Source organism: Pithys albifrons, chromosome 8, assembly GCF_047495875.1.
Source record: "Pithys albifrons albifrons isolate INPA30051 chromosome 8, PitAlb_v1, whole genome shotgun sequence".
NCBI classification, from domain to species: Eukaryota; Metazoa; Chordata; class Aves; order Passeriformes; family Thamnophilidae; genus Pithys; species Pithys albifrons.
Window position 1 is genome coordinate 9,703,904 of NC_092465.1, and position 21,368 is coordinate 9,725,271.

The 21,368-nt window shown below is 40.5% G+C and overlaps 3 protein-coding genes across 8 annotated transcripts in view; 1 reads left to right on the top strand and 2 right to left on the bottom strand.

Moving 5' to 3' along the window:
• Positions 1–6,206, bottom strand: LOC139674826 (centrosomal protein of 70 kDa-like). Of its 3 annotated transcripts, XM_071561636.1 has the most exons (10): positions 5,766–6,203; positions 5,223–5,322; positions 4,943–5,066; positions 4,441–4,621; positions 3,980–4,149; positions 2,815–2,874; positions 2,055–2,154; positions 1,613–1,701; positions 1,193–1,267; positions 1–115 (listed from the first exon to the last, which is right to left on the bottom strand). In XM_071561636.1, the coding sequence occupies exons 1-10, from the start codon at positions 6,120–6,122 to the stop codon at positions 4–6; spliced, it is 1,368 nt and encodes a 455-aa protein (XP_071417737.1). In that variant the 5' UTR covers positions 6,123–6,203; the 3' UTR covers positions 1–3. The 3 variants fall into 3 exon arrangements, 2 of the variants coding, with proteins under 2 accessions (XP_071417737.1, XP_071417738.1); XR_011698362.1 differs by lacking the exons at positions 2,055–2,154; positions 2,815–2,874 and having other exon boundaries at positions 103–115; positions 5,766–6,205; XM_071561637.1 differs by lacking the exons at positions 1–115; positions 1,193–1,267; positions 1,613–1,701; positions 2,055–2,154; positions 2,815–2,874 and having other exon boundaries at positions 3,976–4,149; positions 5,766–6,206.
• FAIM (Fas apoptotic inhibitory molecule) lies at positions 6,042–13,888 on the top strand. Of its 4 annotated transcripts, none has more exons than XM_071561642.1 (5): positions 6,042–6,091; positions 8,006–8,141; positions 8,498–8,726; positions 10,131–10,180; positions 11,681–13,888. In XM_071561642.1, exons 2-5 carry the CDS (start codon positions 8,031–8,033, stop codon positions 11,828–11,830), a joined length of 540 nt encoding a protein of 179 aa, XP_071417743.1. In that variant the 5' UTR covers positions 6,042–6,091; positions 8,006–8,030; the 3' UTR covers positions 11,831–13,888. The 4 variants fall into 4 exon arrangements, with proteins under 4 accessions (XP_071417743.1, XP_071417741.1, XP_071417744.1 ...); XM_071561640.1 differs by lacking the exon at positions 6,042–6,091 and adding an exon at positions 6,098–6,249; XM_071561643.1 differs by lacking the exon at positions 6,042–6,091 and adding an exon at positions 6,531–6,591.
• The window catches only part of PARP9 (poly(ADP-ribose) polymerase family member 9), a 12,219-nt gene continuing 3,207 nt past the window's right edge, over positions 12,357–21,368 (bottom strand). Inside the window, exons 4-10 of the mRNA XM_071561634.1 lie at positions 20,583–20,807; positions 20,291–20,503; positions 19,049–19,109; positions 18,225–18,599; positions 17,353–17,501; positions 15,834–16,005; positions 12,357–14,724 (exon numbers count right to left, since the gene is read on the bottom strand). Coding sequence (XP_071417735.1) covers positions 14,420–14,724; positions 15,834–16,005; positions 17,353–17,501; positions 18,225–18,599; positions 19,049–19,109; positions 20,291–20,503; positions 20,583–20,807 — 1,500 coding nt within the window. The 3' untranslated portion in view covers positions 12,357–14,419. The remainder of the gene's footprint in view (positions 14,725–15,833; positions 16,006–17,352; positions 17,502–18,224; positions 18,600–19,048; positions 19,110–20,290; positions 20,504–20,582; positions 20,808–21,368) is intronic.

A 21,368-nucleotide genomic window follows, 5' to 3' on the forward strand; every position in this document is an offset into this window, starting at 1 on the left:
AAACTAGTGCACCTCTAAGTATTGCCGACAAGCTGTCTGCAGCTGATCCACTCCTGCAACGCTTCCAGATTCTTTCTTTTCTTCTCTTGTTTCTCCAGTCCTAGTCCCCAGAGATCTGCACAAAAATACATACAGTGGGGTACACAAGCAGCCTTAGAAGGAAATAGTACTTTCATCTTGAGAAAAGAACCAGGTATGTAGCACATATACTCACACCTACAAAGCAAAATCTCCATGTTATAATAGAATTCCATTGGACTGAACTAGTACAGACTGACAACACAATACCTAATGTAAGTATCAATTCATCTCAAGCCTCCAGACTGAGGCTGTTCCAGACCCTATCCTTATTTAGAAAGGGCACCACCAGATATACAGTTGTTCTGTTACCACAGGCTCTACTATGGCTGAAGACTTAAAATGCAGTTTTACTCAAAAGGGTCAAATTCCAACCTCACAGTCTTTATCTGCTTCTGCTGGAATATCTTTCCTGGTTATCTATACATAGCCCAACACCTGTCTTGCCAGATCCTAAGATGACTTTCTCTACAACTACCATTTAAATAATATCCACTGCACAACAGAAAAGACCATTTCAATATGCACAATGTATATATTTATTTTAAAGTTTAAGTGATGACTTTTTCAGGCTATAAAATACTTGTCACGCAGTATACACATGCACAAATGACTAAATGAAATTACAGATTAAAATACTTCATCTCTACTGGATCTTTAATACCTTCAATGTATTTTCTCAGCAACATTTCAGAAAACAACAAAGTCAGTTTCTAAGAATGATATGGACATAACTTCAGTTGCTGTAACATTTTGCCAACTCATACCTTCACATTCATAACCCATAATGTAACCAGTAGCTTTCTTCATAGCTTATGGAAATAGCAAACAACATATTGTCCATATTGGCTGCAATAGCCCTCAAAGCAAACCCAGAAAGACCAAGTGAAATAAAAAAGACAGACTGCTGTGCCCCCATTTGGAGATTCTGCCATCACTTCAGAGATTCATAGGGCTTTAGAGCTCCAGCAGCATTTGCTGCCCACAGCCAGGCTCTGAGGAATGCTGATAAGGTACATGCTTTATAAGTTAGTATCTACATTATGGATTGCAGAATAACTTTGCTTTCAGAAGTTCAGAGGATTCATGAACATTATTAAAGAAATATACTTACAGGATAGTTTTCTTTAAAGTTTTCTCTAGTTTCTTCACTTGGTGCTTGTAAAATTTTAATTCCTGTGCAGTTGGCCTGTTAGAAAGAAAAAGCACTGTATTATATGTCTTGCATTGGAAGGTATCTATAAACTTCAGTCAAGCGATAAAATAAGAAAGCTTTGCCAGTGCCAAAACATCATTCTGGAAATTATATTCTGCTACATTTCTATGTGACAACAGCAATAAACAGCAAACTAACCACTAGCAGTTGTTATTAACAGTGTAGGGAGGGGCATTCAGCTGTTGCTGCCATATTTTATTTCTCTGATTGCAGATTTCACACTACACTTGTACAACTGCTGGTGCTTTTGGTTTCTTTCTTTGTAAAGCAAAGTCTACTGAAATGGCCTTGCAAAGGCTGATACTTATCCTTTCTCACCTTATTTCCAAATCTTTTTTGAGATTCGTATTTTCAAGCAAAAGCTCTTCGTTCCTGGCTTTTGTTTCAGTAAGTTGTTTCTGGAAAGACTGCAGTGTAGACCACGTTATTTCTTTTGTTTCACTCATTACTTAATCAACAAGTTCAAACAATTTAAAGTATGTCTATGCTAAGAAAGATTCACAACTGCCTGTACCACGAGACAGCATGGATGAGGAATCAGAGGACTAAGGCCAAAAGCTGCATTAAACCACAGGTGGAGAACTGTGACAAAGGAGGTCTATGCAGATCCCAGCAAAGACCCACAGCATAGCGTGGAATTTTTGCATAAAGACAGGGAACCCTACCCTGCCCAGAGAGGGTACAAGGTTAGAAGACATGGTGGCTCTTGAAGGGTTACCATTTAGAGATCTGCACTAACTTATTCTTGGCAGTTCCATACCGTGAGCAGTGCTCTGTAATTAGGAGTAGCATCTAGATTTAAGAATTCTTCCTTGCTTTTCACTTCTCTCTGTACCTGGTCTTCGTCTTTTTTATAATGCCTAACAAGGAAAAAATTGTTTTGTTTACTGCAATTCAATTAACTCAAAAATCTAAGTTGGTTTAGTTAGCAGTTATGTATGAAAATAATGTTTCCATAAACTACAAAGTAAATAGAAATTCTGCCCTAAGATCCACTGCTTTAATTTCTAGGAAAGCTGCTTCATATGCTAATTAAGTGCACTTATCCTCAAGAGAAACTCCAGTACAAGCAAATCCCATCTCAGTTTTCAAGATAATAATCTCAAACTATAGGAATGTTGGGTATCTGCTTATTGCTTTGCACTGTGATAGAGCTGAAACCCCAGTATTCCTTTAGATTTTGGAGATCAGTTGACTGAGAACAACCAATGCAGCAATTCTGGCTAAAGAGGAGGGGAAGTGGAAAAAAAAAAAGAAAAGGAAAAAAGACTTAGAGCTCAAGTGTCCTAATATCCCAAACTTCCTAGCTGTCCTGGCCTCCTGACTGAGGAGCTGCTTAGCCTGAACTGACAGTTATTCCCTGAATAAATCCAAACTTCCATGACCATTAGAACGTTTTGCTGTTTCTTACATGCTAGAGACATCTAGAGCACAGAATATTTACCACTATAAGGTTGAAGAACAGTAAGGGGTAAGTAAATTTTGAACTGTAGTACCATAAGGCGTTAGATGAGACCTACCTGAGCTCCTTTTTAATCTGACTAATTTGAGATTCATAATAATCAATTATACAAAGGTACCTGAAGAAAGGAAAAATGGCATTTTGAATTTCAGATAATCTCCAAAAACTCATCTGAAAGATACTGTGGCCAACCCAGAGGAACAGGCCAGCTCACTATACACAGCTGCACTTCAGAAGTGGCTGCTCCAAACAGTGGGTTTTTTCTCACATCAAACATGGTCACAGTTTGCCAAAACAGAAAAGTAGAGATACTAACTCTGTACTAGTCTAAAAGTAGCAAAATCAGTCAAGAGGAGGAAAAAGCTCAATGTGCCTAATGGCTTCCTCACCTTATGACTATGTTTACACAGCAAGCCTAACAGAGAGGCACAGTCAAAATAAAGCACCTTGAGCACTGTTTAGGATTGTCTTGTTAGATTGTCTGTTTAGGACGGACACATGACAGAGCACAGCAAACCAAATTCAGTGATTCCTCCTCTCACACAATCAGGGCACCAGTTAAAGGCTCTGCATGCATAATCCCTGTTAAAAGCTTCCCAGGTAAACATTTGTGGCCAGACTAGAAAGCCAAGTGACATCAGCACAATAAAGCAATGGCTACTTGAGGCCTAAGAACTGGCAAATCTCTGAATATAGCAGAGCTATGGAAATCCTACTGGCAAGAGATACAGCCTTGGGATACTTTCAGAACCTACCCTAAAGTACTTGGAAGTCTCACAGCAAAGCTGCAGTGAGCAGTTGCAAAAATCCCTTCCCAAAACTGGAAGGGCTCTTTTGGGGCAGGGTTGGGGACCAGGTTTGTTGGGGTTTTTTTGTTCGTCAGGTTTTTTTAAATTTACATTTTTAAATGTTAGGATCCCAGGATGAGATCATCCTAGCAGAGACTGAAGGGACGAGTGAATCATTCCCTTCCCTTTGCTGACACCTAGTGTAGGCAATGGCTGGCAATCTTTTAATTTCTGCCACAGATTTATCTGTCTCACAGTTTTACAAAAGAAAAATATCACTGCATTGATGTACCTTTACAAGAATTCGTATATCAGCTTGCACTCCTAAGGTCTCCAGCTTTTTTTTCCCCATATAAATATCAAGAAGCATTACTGTAAAATCTTTTTCTTCATTCAGTGTTACAGGTCATTCATCAATATAAGAAGATCACTTACCTCTGATCTAGCAGAGACTTGGGAGCTCTTTTGCAAAACTGGCAAAACATTTTGTTTTGGGTGGCCACACACCGCCGCTCCTCCATCCCCACCTTGCTCAGCTCCTTCTGTAAACGGGCAATAATCTCTTCCTGTTCTTGCAGCTTTTCCTGCTGCTGTTGGTATTTTACCTGTGAACAGGTAATGGGAGCATCATTAAATTGTTCTGACCCCCAGCTGACTGTTCTGTACATGCCCAGGTAAACACTTGGTCCCAGGGAAGATTGGTACTTGGGTTTAAGCCATACTGAAGAGACAGTGGAAGAAGAACACAGATAATTTTTCAAGTCATTGCTAGAAAATTCTGCATAGCTTGAAAAAACTTAGCTATAAACTCATGTTTATTTTGATCAATTTCAATAGTTTGGGCCCTTTCAAAAAAGGCAAAAGTTTGAATCCCCTGGCAGCACTATCTGAACTACCTGTGAAGCCTGTTGGTCTTTTTGAAATTCTTTGACTTGGTTTTGCTGCTGGCAAGCTTTAGCTATCGTTTCGTCTTCCAGCTGACGAATTTTGGTCTTAATGTTTTCCACGACATTTTCCAATTCATTAGCTCGCTGCTCTTGTCGAGATGCTCGACCTTGTCCCTGTCGTACCAAGTCTCTGAAAAAAAAAATCCTTGATTTAAATTAAATTCACTTCACTAAAGGCAGTACAAGAAGGACATGCCTTACATTATGTGATGACATTCAATAATGTCCTGTGGTGGTGGGTATGGGAAATACGCTGGTATGGGAAGAGGCAGCAGATGAAATAACAGAAGAGCTCCAAAGGAAATAGGCCAACACTGCTGCATATGGGGCAAGAATCTCAGGAAAAACATCTTAGGCCTCTGGCAAGACAAGATCTCCACCGAGCAGGAAACGTACACTGGTAATACTCTTTCTTTGCATTAGTAGGTAAATTCCTTCCACTATATCTCACCTAAGACCTCGATTTGTCTCCATGAGTCCCTGCATCAGCTTCTGCTGTCGCTCAATGTCTTCCATCAGCGTTTTTAATGCAAGTCTTATTTCTAGGGAAGACTGACTGTCTAAGACAATCATAGCTGGAGATAAAAACATAAGCAAAGTCACAATGAGCGGCTTTTAACACCTGACCAAGAATGTCTGCCCATATTTGGAAGTGGCAGCTTTAGAGATACCTCATGAACTTAGGCTTACTATTTCCAAACACAAGAAGTGGTGAAATTAGCACTCCTTACCTGATGCATTTCTGCAGCACTGGGGGGCAGCAAGACTCACCGGTTTCAACCCATGGCGCATTAACAGCTTGTTTAAGTTTTCCCACTCCGCCTTCTCCTGCTGCAGTTGGGAGAAGGGGAAGAAGAGGCAGAAACCTGATCTCTGCAGATCAGCTGTGCAGGCCATGGGGGTGTCCCAAATGCCCCCAAATTAAACCAAACCAACCCCCCAAGGACCCCCCGCCACTACAGGAGGGCTTGGGAGACGCTCCAGTAAGATCTGCAAAGCACACTGGGGAAAAGCGTGCTTAACAACATATAGCATAATCAGTTTTCCTGCTCTCTATCGGAAGGCAAAATATGAACAAATATGAACAAAATTCGCCTTTCTAAGACGCCCAGACCACCGGCCCTCGGGTTCCTCCAAGGCTGCCGGGGCGCAGCGGCCCCGCCGCGAGCGGAGCCCTCGGGGAGGCGGTGGCGGCTCTGTGGGTTACGGACTGTTCGGCCGCTCCTTGTCCTGCTCCAACCACCCAGCAGCGACACCCGGGGCCGCCACAGTACCTCTGTCATGGCGAGCGCTGCAGGGCCAGAGCGCGGCCGGTTCGCAGGGCGCGGAGGCGCTGAGGCAGCAGCGGGGCCGAGGGCAGGGCTGAGGAAGAACGGGGCCGAGGGAGCGGGGCTGACGGCAGGGCTGAGAGGAGAGCGGGGCTGCGGGAAAGCGAGGCCGAGGGCAGGGCTGAGGAAGAGCGTGGCCAAGGCAGCGCGGCTGAGAGAACGGGGCGGCGGGAACGCGGCTGAGGGAGCGCGCGGCGGGCACGGGGCGGGGCGGTGCTGGCGGGAGCCGCCATTTTGCGGCGCGGGAGCCGCGGGGAGGAGACCGGGCGGAGGTAGGAGCGGGGCCACCGCCGCGATGGGCATGGGCCGGGCCGTCTGAGATGCAGCGCTGGGAACGTCACTGCAGGGACTTGAATTTTTTTCTTAAAAAAAGCCACCAAAAAACCTCGCTGCGGGGGCGGGGAGCGATTTGCTGCTCTGGAGCTCCACGGTGAGCGCTGCCGGGATTAGGTGGATGCGGAGCGGCAATCCCAGTCTAGTGCTCAGAGCAAGCGCTCACGTATGAAGGAGTACAACTGGTTTTGGGCCGCTCTCTTGGTTAGCAGCAAACGCAGTGAGACGAGGCGGTGGAGCAGCACGGGTGAGGTGCAGGGTGGCCGGGGACACGCTCAGGGCCGCCTCTCCCGGCATCTCCTCCCTGTACTGCTGATCCGCGGCCAGGGACAAGCGCGGGTCCATCTCCTTTGAGGAGAGGGAATTACACCCGCCTATTCCTGCCGTGTGCCGGGGGATGCCAAGCCTTCACACACAGTGACTTCCGGAGCAGCCAAAGGTGCTCGACATTTGCTAGCACGTGTTATTGTTTGTTTGCATTTAAATTATGCTTATTGATGCGCACTGTCAAGGCAGACAGCCCTTAGCAAATTAATTAGTGAAAATAATGCACTAAAAATCAGTCAGTGGTTGTAAAACACCGCCATGGTCTAAAAACCTCGTAAATAAGAAGTGAGTTATTTGTGGTTCACATAGATTTTGTGACTGAACTGCCAGGTCAGATTTGCTGATAGGCATTTCATTGACAACTGCTACGGTGGTTTAGAAAGTGAGTAGGTGAATTTGTTGTGCTGCTTCACAGTCCCGAGTTCATCACAGTCTGGGACTGAGATGGACAGCTCTGGATTGGGTTCCTGCTTTGGTCAAGTTGTTACTTTCCAAGTTTTTGCCCACAAGTTGGGCAATCCATTTTTCCATCAAATAACCGACAAAGTTATGATGAGCTAATAAAGTTAGGATAAACTGCACTTACTAATTTTGCAAAATATTTCAATTTTTTGAAATATATTTGCCTGTCTCAGAGAAAAGATGTTTTTTTTTTAAAAAAAGGGTTTGTTTCATTATGTGTACTACAGCTAGCACTGCATGGTGGTTAATGCTTTTTAAAATGGCCTTTATCTTAACTGGAGAAAATGAGGAAAATTTAGACCTCAGCACTTCTATGCTGCTATTCTGCTTTTCTATTTTTTCTTGCTGCTAATGGGATTAAAAGCTGTTTGCATTACTATGGCATCCGGTGAGGAGATTACTGTCTGTGAAGATGAAGTAAGGTAAAAAATCAGAATCGTGGTATGAGCAGATTTGGAAAGATATCCACAGTTCCAGTGGTCACTTATGACTATATCTAAACTTTATGTATTACTTAAATAAAATGATATCTTGCCAGATCTCTTCCCCTGTGAGTGTTTGTATGTGCAAAGTTGCATTTCTGAATGATGCACGTAGTGTTTATGAGATTACAGACTAATCTGTTAAAACAGCAAAGAGCTAAACTTGTCATCCCAACTATTTTTCAAGGCTGAAACACTTTCTTTGAGACCAATCAAATACTGTATTTTAATGCCTACCAGGAAGTAGCAGAACTGTCTGGGAGCATCTGGAATGCTAAACCTAATTTTGTAACCTACTGTCACCTGAAATGGGAGTTTTAGAGGTTAGATGGGTATCTGTGTCTTTGTACTGTGTTTGTCAAAGTCAGTCTGTTTAACTATCAGTTTATATTTTGTGGTAGTTTGTCATATTTGAATGTTTGAAAAACATGAACACATGAGCAGTCCTGTAAGCTTATTCTTTCAAGTCTCATTTTTCATTGGCAAAAAGCGACTTGCCCTGAAGCAGTAAAGCTTTGAACTGCAGACAGCAGGAATTGAACTTTCAACAACAATTAATTTACTTTGTTGGTTTTTCCTTAGGTCTCGGTACAGCCACTTAGAGAAGATGACAGATTTGGTGGCTGTTTGGGAAGTAGCTTTAAGTGATGGTGTTCATAAGATTGAATTTGAACATGGGACCACTTCAGGAAAACGTGTTGTCTATGTTGATGGAAAGGTGAAATTGCTATGCGCTCAAAATTCACTGTGATACAGATTATATAAGTGCACTTTCATGCAACACACATCAGAACAAAAGACTAATAAATGCAAGTGAGGTACAGTCAGCTGATTAACTTTACCTGATTTACTGAACTGCATCATTCTTTTTTTCAGTTCCAAGTAAGGTGTGAGTATTCATGAAGTGCTTTGCTGTTTGGGGCAGAGGCACTCTGTGCATACAAACCACCATGTATCCATTCATTCTCAAATAATAGTTCAGCTGTCTCCTGAGTTCCAGTTCAATTTTTTTAATATTAAAACATGCACTCAGGTCTCTTAATTAATACCCACTGTCTTTATTTTATTCTACAGGAAGAAATAAGAAGAGAATGGATGTTTAAATTAGTGGGTAAAGAGACATTCACTGTTGGAGCTACTAAAACAAAAGCTGCTATTAACATAGATGCAGTCAGTGGCTTTGCATATGAATATACTTTGGAGATCAATGGAAAGAGTCTCAAGAAGTATATGGAGAACAGGTTAAAAACAACCAATACTTGGATATTGAACTTGGATGGTACAGACTATAGAGTTGTTCTAGGTAAGTAAATATTGAGTGACTCCACATTGCTGCCTTTGAGTAAACTTGTGTGCATTTAATAACTGGTAATTAAGAGAAAGTGCAGTTTGATGGTAGTACTGGTGCAGTATAAAACCTTGGGTGGTTTAGAAATTTGGAATGAGATGCTAAAGACAGTCTGAAAAATAATGGTCTTGTTATACATGTGTGAGCCTATAGCAGTGTGGCCCAGATTTAAAACCAAAGGAAAAGAGAAGTTGGGAAGCATTAGGGCTGCTGCATCCATAGAGATGCCCTACCAAGACATTTCTCCAGGTGAAGCCTGTTATAGATTTGTTATCTGCATTATGATCAAACTTGATATTTATTCAGCTGGTAACCAGGCTTTCCTTCCAAAAATCATCAGCCAAAGTCAAGGAGTCTCTGTTTGAGGAAGTGCAACAATGTTATTCTACATTTTTAATAGATTAATGAGCATTCTGCATCACTTTTTAACTGCAAATTTAGTCCAAAACCTTCAGATGATATTCTTTCACTATTTGATAAGCAGGCAATACATTTCTTCTCTTCTGCCCCCCTTTCCCAGAGACATTACAAGGAGCCAGGACGAAGGGGGCCCCTGAGAAATTTGTCCATGGAATCTAGTGGGAAAGCTTCCATTTACGTATTGCTGTATGATTAGACCTGGAGACAAGAGATCTTGGGCTATGATTTTTATAAAGCCTCAGGACAGAACGAACTGCCCTAAGATGAAAGGGAGGCACTGAAGAAAGACAGTTTTAATGCCAGAAACAGATATGTCTCTGCACAGGATTTGGTCTCTCTGTGCTTACTGGAAAGACATGGTGGGTTCAGCTCTCTGCTGATGTCCTGTGGATTACAGTGTCAGTAAAGTGACTTCTAGAGCAAAATAATTTAAGGAGGATGTGCTGGGAGAAGTAAAAGAGTACTCCGTTTCAAGTGGAAAAAATCAAAGACTGATACTTAAAGTGGTACTTGGGCTTTCAAGATTTTTAAGAATAGTTTGATGGATGTTAAACAATGCTGCTTTTGAATTAAACTGACCTGAAAAAATTGTTAGGGCTTTATTGAATAAATGGTTCTTAAATAATTAGCAGAAATCATTTAATATTTCTGTCTTCAAGTTTTTCAGTTTAATACTGTCAGAATATCTCTGGCAATATTCAGAACAAGCCAGTGCCAATAGCCACAGCTAGGGAAGAGGTAAAAATGTATGTTCAAAGCAAAAGATGTTTGCTCATTGTTAACAGAGCCTCCCCATCTCTGCAGCGAGAACAAATGCTGTAGCTCAGGTACTATGGCTACTTAAGAATTTCAGCAGATTTTAAAAATTCCTAGATCCTTATCTGTAGAGAGAAAAAATACCTTGTTCTTTCTACTTTCTGTTTTCCTTTTCCTTCGCAGAGAAGGACACTATGGATGTGTGGTGCAATGGTGAAAAAATGGAAACAGCGGTACGTGATTCCTTCCAAAGGGTCTTCCCACCCTGTGCTACATAACCAAGGCTTAGCAAAATGAGCCCCAGAGGGGCACAGTACCTCCCTTTCCCACAGAATATGAGCATGGGGCAAGACAGCCAGGACACTTCTGGTCTGTTTCAAGTGACCTTCACTGTATTTTATAACTGGCAGTGTTCAGTTCAGATCCCAAACATCGGTTTAAGGATAAATTATGCTTTTGTTTATACTTTTTAGACAAACAAAAGAAATCTGGATCTGTTGTCCAGGGGTTTTAGGGGAAAAACTTTCAGGGGAGTGGGAAGGATCTGAGTTTGATGCAGAGTGTAGAGCTGCTTGTGTTAGTGGTGACTGCAAATTGAACACATGTAGTCTGTTATGACTCAGATTTTTTTTCCATCCAGAGATGGTCCTAATACTTAGGGCTTAAGAGTCTCACTGGAACAAATCTGCCCTTCTGACACACCCACATTAATTTTTAGAGCAGGTGACAGGTAGAAGGCTTAATCTGTTTGGTCTTTTTGTATTACAGTGGCTCTCAGTATGCATACTAGGTAAGCTTCCCCATCCTTGAAGGATGTGTCCAAGTGGTTACTGCTGCCACAAGAAAGCCCCTGGATGAGTACAAATTGTAAAATCAACAGTTCTGCTGTACCTGATAGTAAGATAAAGATTCTCCAAATCATAGAGTGGCCTGGGTTGGACAGAACATTAAAGATTGTCTCATTATAACCTTCTTGCTGTGGACAGGGACACCTTCCACTAGACCAGATTGGTCAGAGTTGCAATTCTTTAGAAATTAGTGGAAGAAACCCCTCTCCAGTTAGTCAGATTTTCTGCTCATGACGGCTCTGAGTCTTTTCTATATTGTAATAAATGCACTGGGAGATATTCTTGAAAGTTAGATCTGCAGGTTTAGTTGTCAAACTGTGCTTTCTTTAGCGTGGCACATGGATTGTTCTGCTCTCCTCAAGAGGATGGCAAAAACACAGCCCTGCTTTGGCAAAATCCGTAACAGGAAATGACATAACTGCAGCAGGAGCCAAAAATACACAATCCAATATATACAACTTGTACTCAATTCAGGGATCTCTTCCTGCTGCTGTAGAAGACATCCTAAATACTTTACCTTTTGCTGCCACTTCAGTGTAGGGTTGTGTAGGACTTACTGGCTGTACAGCACAGCTGGGCAGGCCTTTTCTGTTTTTTTTTCACTGACATGGATCAGTGACATTAACTCACGAACTCCAACTTTACCATTTTGATTATGTGAAATTTTCATTGTCATCTGCTACCCACAAATATTTAACTGGACACCTTGACCAAACCCTGTCTGGGATTCTGGAACTTAGTTTAGCTGTTGGGCTGTATTTGTTGCAGGTACCTATGGCTGCTCTAACAGTGGGAACTGCAGGTGGTCTTGACATTGATGCACTCAAGCTTTTCATTGACTAAAATATCATGTGTCTGTTTTTATTCTTGTCTCCTTCCTCCCAGGGTGAATTTGTTGAAGATGGGACTGAAACTCACTTCACTGTTGCTGATCACAGCTGTTGCATTAAGGCTGTCAGTAGCGGGAAACGAAAGGAAGGAATTATTCATACCCTTATTGTGAACGACAGAGAAATACCAGAGGTTGTGGAGTAGCCTCTAGTTACAGTAGCACTAAGATCAGGAATTCTCAATTACTGTGGTAATTATTTTAATATGTACTACTCGGTACATTTAGTTTGTGCTGGGTTTATTTTCTAGTTTCTATATATGAAATTATTCTATTTGAGGACCAGAAGAAAATAAATGTATACAACCTCTTATATTACCAGGTTTTTTTAAAAAAACTATATATAGAATGTATATTATATCACTAAGTGTGGAGAACACTGGTGAACTTCAATAGAAATTGCACATAAGGAAAATGTCTCGCTATAATAAAATGAAAGACAAATACTCAGTAACACTGAATCCTTATAAACTGCAGGGGTATAGAGGGAGGGGAAAGCATGTGCTGGGCATTGGAATAAGCTGTTAAAGCTTTCTCAATAATTATTTTTTCTATTAAACTGACTACAAACCTTTTCAGATGCAGTTAAGAAGAGTTCCAAAGATAATAAAAGGTTATTGATGAAATACATAGTTATGAATACTTGTGTAACAGTGTTAAAATAATACTGAGTTATGAAAACAGTTCTTTATTCCCATTAGAAGCAAAGCCGTTACATGTGCCAAAAAAAAGCCTTTAGGTTTTCTGAAAACTGATGCTAGTTGGAAAGTGTTGCAATACTTCAGAAACTCTGTATTGACTTTTTTCAAAAAACAAAATAGAAGAAAAAGAATTCCTGCCATGAAATTGTTTTAAAAAATGAAATTTCTTGAAGCAAACTGAAATAAGAGCTTATCCTTGTTCAGTGCTGTCTAACCTTAAATCTACAGCTGTGCATTTTCATGAGGAAAAAGGGAACAAGTAGAAAAGAGTTTGTTGCTTATATAGTTAAAATAGGAATAGACTAATTCTGTTTTCAAATTTGCAGCAACCTTGGGATTTCTTGAGAACAAAACTCATGCATGTTTGAGACTCACACACTACCAAACTACCCTTTGCAAAAATAGGCACAGCTAATTTTAAAAATAATAATTTAAAAAACGCAAACAAAATACGAATATGTTAATTTAAAAGTTTCTTTTGTAATGGTTAAAAAAATTCCACTTGCGACCTCACTCAAAGTTCAGAATTAGACTTTTATAACTTAATTTGTTTTGGAATTGTGTTTCCTAGAGCTATGACTACTAGCTAAGGAGTTGCAGGTGCAGTACGAGTATCCTGGGAATTCATTTAATGAATTACTTTGAAAAGTTTTATTAAATGCTAATTTCATCTGTGTTTTAGAGATCAGATGCTCTCCATTAGCACAGTGCTTTCCCTGTGGGTGAAATGCTTCTCATATGACATTGTTGTTTTTTAATGGTTTTATGTGAGCCCTTCTCCTCCCCAGGTAGTGACAGCTTTAACCTCAGGTGACTCCAGGCAAGGGGCAGACCTGACAGTGGCAGGTGAGGTACTGACAGGTACTGTTGGGACCTGATACTGACAGGAGCCTTTATTTTTGTATCACAGCACTGGTTCAGGAGCCTTTATTTCTGTATCACAGCACTATTACAAGTTGTTTAGGTGGTACAAGGTCAGAACTGGTGGTTTTAAATGCTTCAGATTGAACAAACCTGGTAGTAGCTTTTTGTTTGGGCCAATATATTTGTTTCAAATGCTGACATCAGGCATAGTTTTAGGCTTTAGAACAGAAAGTTTCCAAGTAACCTGAGTGCTGGACAGAATCCCTGTCGTCAGTGGAATTCCTATCATGGCTCTTGGGCTTTTCCATGTACTGGCTTCAGGTCACTGCAGAAGCAATATGGGGATACCTGGCTACAAGGCTGACTGTAATCTTTAAAAGATATTGGTAAAGGTAGATTAATTGAAGATCAACTTCAAGCTGTAGGTTTGAATCAGTTCTTTACTATTCTGTAGCCCTTCAAAGATGTTAAACATTGCTGAGAAATCTGAAGCTCAAATACAGTCCAAATCACATTCTTAAGACTATATAGAAAAATACAGGTTAACTGATAGTGACAGTCATACTTTTGATTTTGAATACACGTGTTTACAATGCTCAAAGTAACTAATAAAAGCTGTAGAGCAACTACTATTAGAAATCATGAAGTACTGCCTCATGTTTGTCACAACTACTTGTATTTAATAGCATACCTCTAACTGAAAAACAGCTTTCATCTGCTACATTCACCTATTTAAGTCAAAAGAAAATTTAAGAATCAAAGGCACAACCAAGATTTCTTGTGTTTTACTAGTAATATATGCAATATCTCAGATTAAGGAAATGCAATGAAAAAATGACAGCCTATGCAAACATCAAGTGTATGGTCCCCTCCTCAGAACACTGTAAGGTATAAAGTAAATCACCATGTAAATGTTAAAATGTATTTTGGGATGCTCTCCCTTTCTGTTTTCACTCACAGATAATTTTGTCGTAATCTCCTTAAGGCATTGCCTTACTCTTTTGTTCATGGATATTTTAGAGTACATTGCACAAGGCACTTTCATCACAGCACACTGCTAAGTAGAGCATCCTCCTGAATCCAAGCACTAGACTTTGTTCTGAGGGGCTCTTCACAATAGCTCCACAATAATATTCTGATTAATTCTCACTCAGGATGCTGCTGGTTTCCTCAGGGAGCTACATATGCTGGGACTGGGGAACAAGTCAGCAAGTACTGTGGAAGGGCCCCAAGACTGTTGTAAATGACAAAGGTATCAGGGTTGACCATATCATCTACCAAACTGTCATACAGCCTGAAGGCCTCCCCCTTCACGGTCACTGGCATAATATAAGATGACTGGCCTTTAGTGTATAAGCCTGTTAATACATCAGCCTCAAACACGTACATTTTAGAGTCCATTTCCCCTACAGCTTTATTCTTGATTAGACTGCTTGGGTTCTTTTTAAAGTAGATGCCAGCTCCACAGTTTTGTTCTGGAAAAAGAAAGAAAAATTTTCAGAAGAAGAAGACAAAGCGTTTAACAGTTGGTTCTGTTGGGGTGGTAGTCCAAAGAGGCTGCTGCTTGATTCAGGATTACAGATGATGTTACTGCTCAATGCATGTCCTGCTTTTGGAAGGAAATTGGATTAACTGCTACTCCAGTGATAACCATTTGGATTTAACTGTTAATCCAGTAATTTAAACATCAAGGTCTAAGTGTTCATATAAATATATGACTGACACTTCAGTCATCATTTACAAGGGACTGATAAGCACTGAAGGCAGCAAGATTTTAATAATGCAAAGTACAAAAAAAAGCTTTGATATTTTTAAGAAGAATGTCACATAAAAGTGCTGTTACAAGTAAGGAAATTGTCAGCCCATCATCGTATTTATTGCTCTTAAAGTGTGGAAATGTGCCATACATCATATAGACAAAGAAAGGCAAATCTCTACTTTTGGACAGTTTATTGCCTGAAAACCCAATTCTGCAATTGACAAGCAGAATATCCCACCCTTCACCTATTGCACGATGAAGCACTAAATGCTTATTCTTTCCCTTTCTGAAAACATCAGTCTACCACAGTATGTCCTAGAGCCCACAACTTTCTTCTAAGTGTGCTCTCATCCAAATGGCAGCTGAGCAGTCACATTATGTGCTGTCTCCGACCACACCTGATATGAGCAGGGGGTGAGCTAGATGGCCGTCAGAAGTACCTTCCACACTCATATTCTGTGATGCCTTTGAACATGTTTTAAAGCACCAAGCTGCCGAGTGCATGTTTGCAGCAGGTCAATAAGGACACTGACTTTCTTTAAAGAATGATGCAGCAAAATAAAACTTGGACATGGAATTATGTGTATAGCAACAATTTTGTTAGTGCTTGGGCTAGGCTTGAATCCAGGCTTATTCCCCAGAGCCTTACTGACTCTACAGTACCAGGAAGGAAAACCTTACTGGAGGTAATAAAGTAAGGTCATTGAAATCTAAATGCAGGTGAGAAACAGTTACTGTTTAGGAATGACTTTTTTCTGATTTTAACCCAAGTTTAGTAGTCAGTCACTGTTCATTTTGATTAAAGATGCCAAAGCAAATTCTTACCTATTGTTGAATACATCCTGTGAAATCCAGTCTGGCAAACTGAGCTACAGAACTCAGCAGGAACATCCTGGTACAACCTGTGTGTTATTTTGGAGCTACCTTGTCTTTCTTCTAGATTTTTTTTCATTTGTTGGAATGCATTGGATAGAAGAGGATTATGTATTTTTTCAATCTGCAACACAAATAAGGAATAATGTAGTATAAGCAAAGGCAGACCAGTACCCTTGAAATCCATGAGTGCTCTTGTTCAGGCTCTATTCTTCAATGCAAGAACCTTTGATTTAGCATATATGTGTTGACCACGATAAAGTACCTGAAATGTGCAACTGATGCAAAGAAAAAATGCTATACTACTATCCATGCCTCTCACTGAAATCTGTGGGAATATTTCCTGGTGTACTGGCTTCCAGTGCTTGAGTTGTGCTGAACAGATTGAGTATCAAGCATATGTGAGAATAAGCTGTTCAGTGTTACAGCCTAAACCTGTAAAGAATGGCAAGTGTCCAGCAAGGTGTGGAGAACCTCAGCTCTTATTGATCAAAACGTTACAGCTGTCAGGGAAAAAGGGGGCAAAGAGAAGAGGGCCTGTGTGTCCCTTCCATCATCCCCAGTGCATGGCTGTGTGCAGTGCAAATAATCACACAGAACCTCGGGCTCCACCAGTGGGCAGCCACAACCCCGTGGCAGGCAAAGTGTAGTGCCAGGGGCCTGCCAGGCCTCTCCTCCAGCAGCCTTCCCGTGCCACACTTGTGACTGCTGAGCTAGAAACCAGCAGGTGCTGTAGTACAGTCAAACTTCTGCTCTCTTAACTCATTTAACTGAGCTACAACAATCTCCAGTGCAGCATTGTTTTAATTTCTGATGTAGCTTTTGCGTTGAGACTCAATGAAGTTTTTCATTCTGCAGATCAAGCAGCATTTGGTGGGTATTTGCTATCATTTCAATGTTAAATACCTTTCTCTTAGGAAAGGCAGCTGGCCCCGTGGCAGTGGGTTTCCAGTTACCCACTGTTACTACCAGGCACACAAATCCCCGTTTACAAACTCACGTATTTCTCTGCCTTGCACAGCCTCATCCACCTCCTGTTACCCAAGCAAGATCCCAGCTTCAACATATAATCAGATCAGAACTCTGGCAAATTCAGTTGTTAATTTATGGTGTCAAGATTACAAAAAGTAAACAGGGACACTGCATTAGGAATATTGTACTGAACCTACCATACCAGTCTCATATTTCTCAAGTCCTATAAAGGAGCATTTGAAGCATGAAATACAAGGGAGAATATACAGTACAATTAAAAAGATTAGTCAGAATTTTGTCACTTTTTGAGGGATTATTTGCATTATATTTAAAATACTTTTTATTAGGAGTAATGACTGCACCTATTTTAAGGCTTAGGCTGATTTGATCTTAATTTTTTAAAAGCAATATATTGAAAAAGTTCATCAGAGTCTTTTAGGCACACATTAAACACGTTAGTTCAAATATATGAGCTGCGATTCAGCTTTGCCCTCTTTACCTTGAGAACATGAAGTCCAGCCTTTTCAAACTGTTTCTGTCTGTCTTTAAACTCCTGGAGGTGTGAATCTACTGGTGAAATCTGGATGTAGTCAGTAGTATTTTTATTGTAAAAGTCTCCTTCTGAAAGTTGAGCTGCTTCTGGTTGGCCTAGATATGAATAAGAGAGTAAAATTTTCATGTATCATAATGTCTGAAATAAAGGCAAGGGGGAGAGATCCAATACTTTAGTTGGTAGTTTAGTTAAGAACAAAGAATGTTAAGTATTCTCTGAAGTAATGTCAGAGGCTATCACTGAGAGAGACATATATACACTGATCTTTTCCCTTACATTTTTCCACTATGTTTTTCCACTGTCCAACTTTCCTATAACGGTACCTATATTGAATGACTACAAATAAGAATTAAAATCAGTCAGTCAGCAGTTTTTTGTAATGCCAAAAAACTAGTTGTATGAACTGTTCATGAAAGCTGAGGACTGCAGAAAAAGTCCACTGCCAAGTCCTGCAACAGTGGCCCAGCTGTAGCCAGCAAAACAGCTCAGTAAAGGTTAATTAAGTGCAAATTTTGTAAGTCTCCAGTGGCCAGGCTTTAAAACAAAGGTGTCCTGGAGGGAGCCCCACTACAGCTGGCTGTACATCATGGCCAGTCCCTGTATAAACTGTGCCCTACTGGGGACACTGCCAAGTGAGTGACTATAGCTAACCACAGGCTCACATGATAGAACTACAGGAATATCAGTAATTAAAGCAATGCTCAGCATCTGTGGGTGAACTGAATGCACCTCTGTCCACTTTCAGCACTACTACCATATACGTTGCTTGATACTTGACCTTATTTAGGCACTTATTAGTCACTATTTGCTTTACATACACATTTTGTAGAGCAGTTTCTTTTGTTCGGCCATAGTCTCCTCTTGCATACGAAGCAGTAATTTCTCAGTTGTGAGCACTGCATCAAACACAGCATCAGGAGGGCCTTGAAATTCCAGTCTTGCTTGTCCATCTCTCACTTCTTCTGATATATGTACACTGGAAGGCCGCTTTTCAGAGAGTTCTGCAAACTCCTTTTTACCAAAGCAAAGAATGTAGTTGTTTTTAATAACAGCACGGTGACCTTCCTGAATTTGTACCACACTTCGGAGCCACGATTCTGCTGCTTTCAGTGCTGTGCAATTTCTCCCTCTAAGTTCAACCACTGATTCTTTATTTGCAGTCTCTCTCACGCTTTGCCTGCCTGACTCTGTACCTGGAAGAAAAACAAGTGCATTGAAGAGTGTAGACCGTTCGAGTGCTCACACAAAGTCGTAACCCAAGCTATACAGTGCAAGAAACACACTACTCTTCTGGTATGCTCAAAAAAGGCATCAGACACCAGGAGGGAGGCAAAGTTTCCAGGATACATACACACACACACACACACACACACACACACACACACACATCTGCAGAATTTATTTACCTTTCACTAAATGACTTCCAACAAGTTAGGCACTGACAATGATTTTTGTTTTAAAATCTTAAAAGGGACTGCCCAGTTCTATTCCTTTTAATGTAAAAATACACAGTGCCCACACTTGCCTTCCCCTTTCTCCAAGACATATGCAAATATTAGGGGTTTTTTAAAGGAATGTGATTTCAGATTCTCAAATCTGGAGTGTTCATTTACTTGAAATGCTCCCTCTGTTCATTACTTACTCAAAGGATCACTTCTGTTTCCCAGTTTGTGATGTGCTGAATAGATTTTTCTCTGGAAAACCTTGAAAGATAAAAGTTTAGGAGCAGTTTGCAATCTTTGTTGTCAAATACACAATCTCTTAAAAACTCTTAGATAAGCAGTTTACAGCTACAGTTACACCCCACATATACCCCCAGGTATCACATTGTTAATGGCTGTCATTTGTCAGCTTTTCTCAAAATGTTCCTCTTGACAATATCAAATGGATTCCTGTTCTACATCTCCTAATGTAGGACACCTTACACACTCAGTGGCACCTCTACCAACTTGTTGTGGTTGTGGCATATCTGGAACTTATTCAACTATGTGAGAAAAGGTGTTCATTACTTGCAATTTAATGCTGATGAATCCTTACTCAGTTTTAAAATTCAGACTATTCCCCTGCCTTTACCCCAAACTCCTCTTTGTGATTGCACATGGAAAGCCTCTGAGAGGCTGCTAGGCAGTGGACTGGCAAACTGCCTTTTTCATTCAGCAAAGAGTTTTTGCTGTGCTCTGATTATCAAGGGACTAAGTGATGAACACACAGCTCTCATACAGCTTGTGTTTGAGTTTTTGGGACTGTTCCAGAACATGGACCTGCCCTTAGAGTCATAGAATGGTTTGGGTTGGAAGGGACTTTAAAAATCATCTAGTTCCAACTTCCTTCTACCTAGTTCTTGCACATGTTGAAAGAATGGATAGTTGAAGTTAAATGGGAACAAAAGCAAACTCTGCACTTTTATAATAAATGGCTATCTGACATCAAATATTCAAAAGGTGGAAAATGGCACACTCCAGTTGAAATGGCACACTGTCTGCTTCAAACCCTTCTATTAGGTTAAGTCATAAATTCTGTTGATAGTGTTTTGCCCTATGAACTTCATACAAAAAAAATGGTTAAAGAAATTTCCTGAGGAAGAATAAGTTTGTTCCCTATGAGGTAAGAGAGAACTCTTTCTTATAAATTCATTGACATGAGAATTTCAAAACTCTCTCCCCTTTTATCAGACCACAGGGTGAAGACTTCTAGTTTAGTGAAGACAAAGATTTGCAAAGATTTCTAATACCTATTAATGAGACAAATAGTTTCATAAAGGGACCTGCCACTCACAAATGCTGTTAAGTAGTAGAGAACACAGACCATCTTCATTTTTAGTCATCTCTGGGAATATTTTTACAGTTCTGTGTTTTCCTTATGTAGTTAACAACAAATTTGTTACCTGATAGGCATCAAGGTCATCTGGAAAAATGACAAACTGCACATCTCTCTGCCTCTCAGGGTGTGCCCTGGCAAAATTTAAAACCTCTTCAGTCATGGTCTCTGCCACAATATCAACAGGCAGCTTGAATGACCATTTTACTGGAAAAGAAATTGAGGCATATGACCGGTCCTGAAAGTAACTCAGGCATCTTTTCACTGCATGCTTCAATTCCTGCAGGAAAAACAAATGTTTCAGTCCTCACATTACACAACATGAAAATCCATTAAAATCTAATGCAGCTGATTATCACCTCAAACTCTAACACCGGGTGTTGGTATTGCCTGGATACCACGTGCAGTACAAGTTCACAGGGCAGATGATTCCCTTCTGTTGGTATGAGTTCCAGAGGATGTGTCGAATATGTAAGATGGTTCTTAAGTTTCGTCTGATGATCTGCACCCAATTTTTGCTGCAGTCTTAAAAATGGGTAGGGAGACTCCCCGCTCATAAACACAATGCTAACAACAGCTGTAGTCTGCCAGGAAAGAGAGCAAGTTTCAGTGCACTTCAAGTTTACTATCTGCAAGCTTTGATACTATAGAAAACATTCTGTCTAGGCACAATTCCTGTAAAAAGGCCTGACTGCAGCAGATCAGCTGCTTGGAAAATTGTCTTGCTACTTATTACTACAGGCAGCACTGGAATACATCAAAGTATGCAACTTGCAGTAGCAATAAATGCAGATACTTTCAGAAACCAACAGCATGCACAAGAGCTGTTCCAGTCATCAGAGTGTATTCAACTGAATTTTACTGCCACTATTGAAGTTACTACTTGCACCTCATCCAATCCAATCCTATCCTGCTGCCAATTTTCAATGAGCAGGAGAGAACAGGTAGGATGCACATCATCTGTATAAGTTATTTCAGCTGTTTCAGTGTTTGTTAAATAACTGCAGTAATGGCATCTATGAGAACATAAATGATAGGAAAAAAAGCAAAGCAGAAAGTAAGAGTAGACTTCTAGGGAATGCATGATAAAATGTGAATTCCCATGATGTTATAAGAAGAAGATAAACCTTAACATAGAGATATTA

Coding starts and splice junctions, on each gene's coding strand:
- FAIM (XM_071561640.1), top strand. CDS start 6,140: ATGCAGCGCTGGGAACGTCACTGCAGGGACTTGAATTTTTTTCTTAAA. Junction 8,142..8,497: donor TTGTCTATGTTGATGGAAAG/GTGAAATTGCTA, acceptor TTTATTCTACAG/GAAGAAATAAGAAGAGAATG. Junction 8,727..10,130: donor AGACTATAGAGTTGTTCTAG/GTAAGTAAATAT, acceptor TTTCCTTCGCAG/AGAAGGACACTATGGATGTG.
- LOC139674826 (XM_071561636.1), bottom strand. CDS start 6,122: ATGCCCATCGCGGCGGTGGCCCCGCTCCTACCTCCGCCCGGTCTCCTC. Junction 1,702..2,054: donor ATTACAGAGCACTGCTCACG/GTATGGAACTGC, acceptor TCTACACTGCAG/TCTTTCCAGAAACAACTTAC. Junction 116..1,192: donor ACTTTAAAGAAAACTATCCT/GTAAGTATATTT, acceptor ATTTTTGTGCAG/ATCTCTGGGGACTAGGACTG.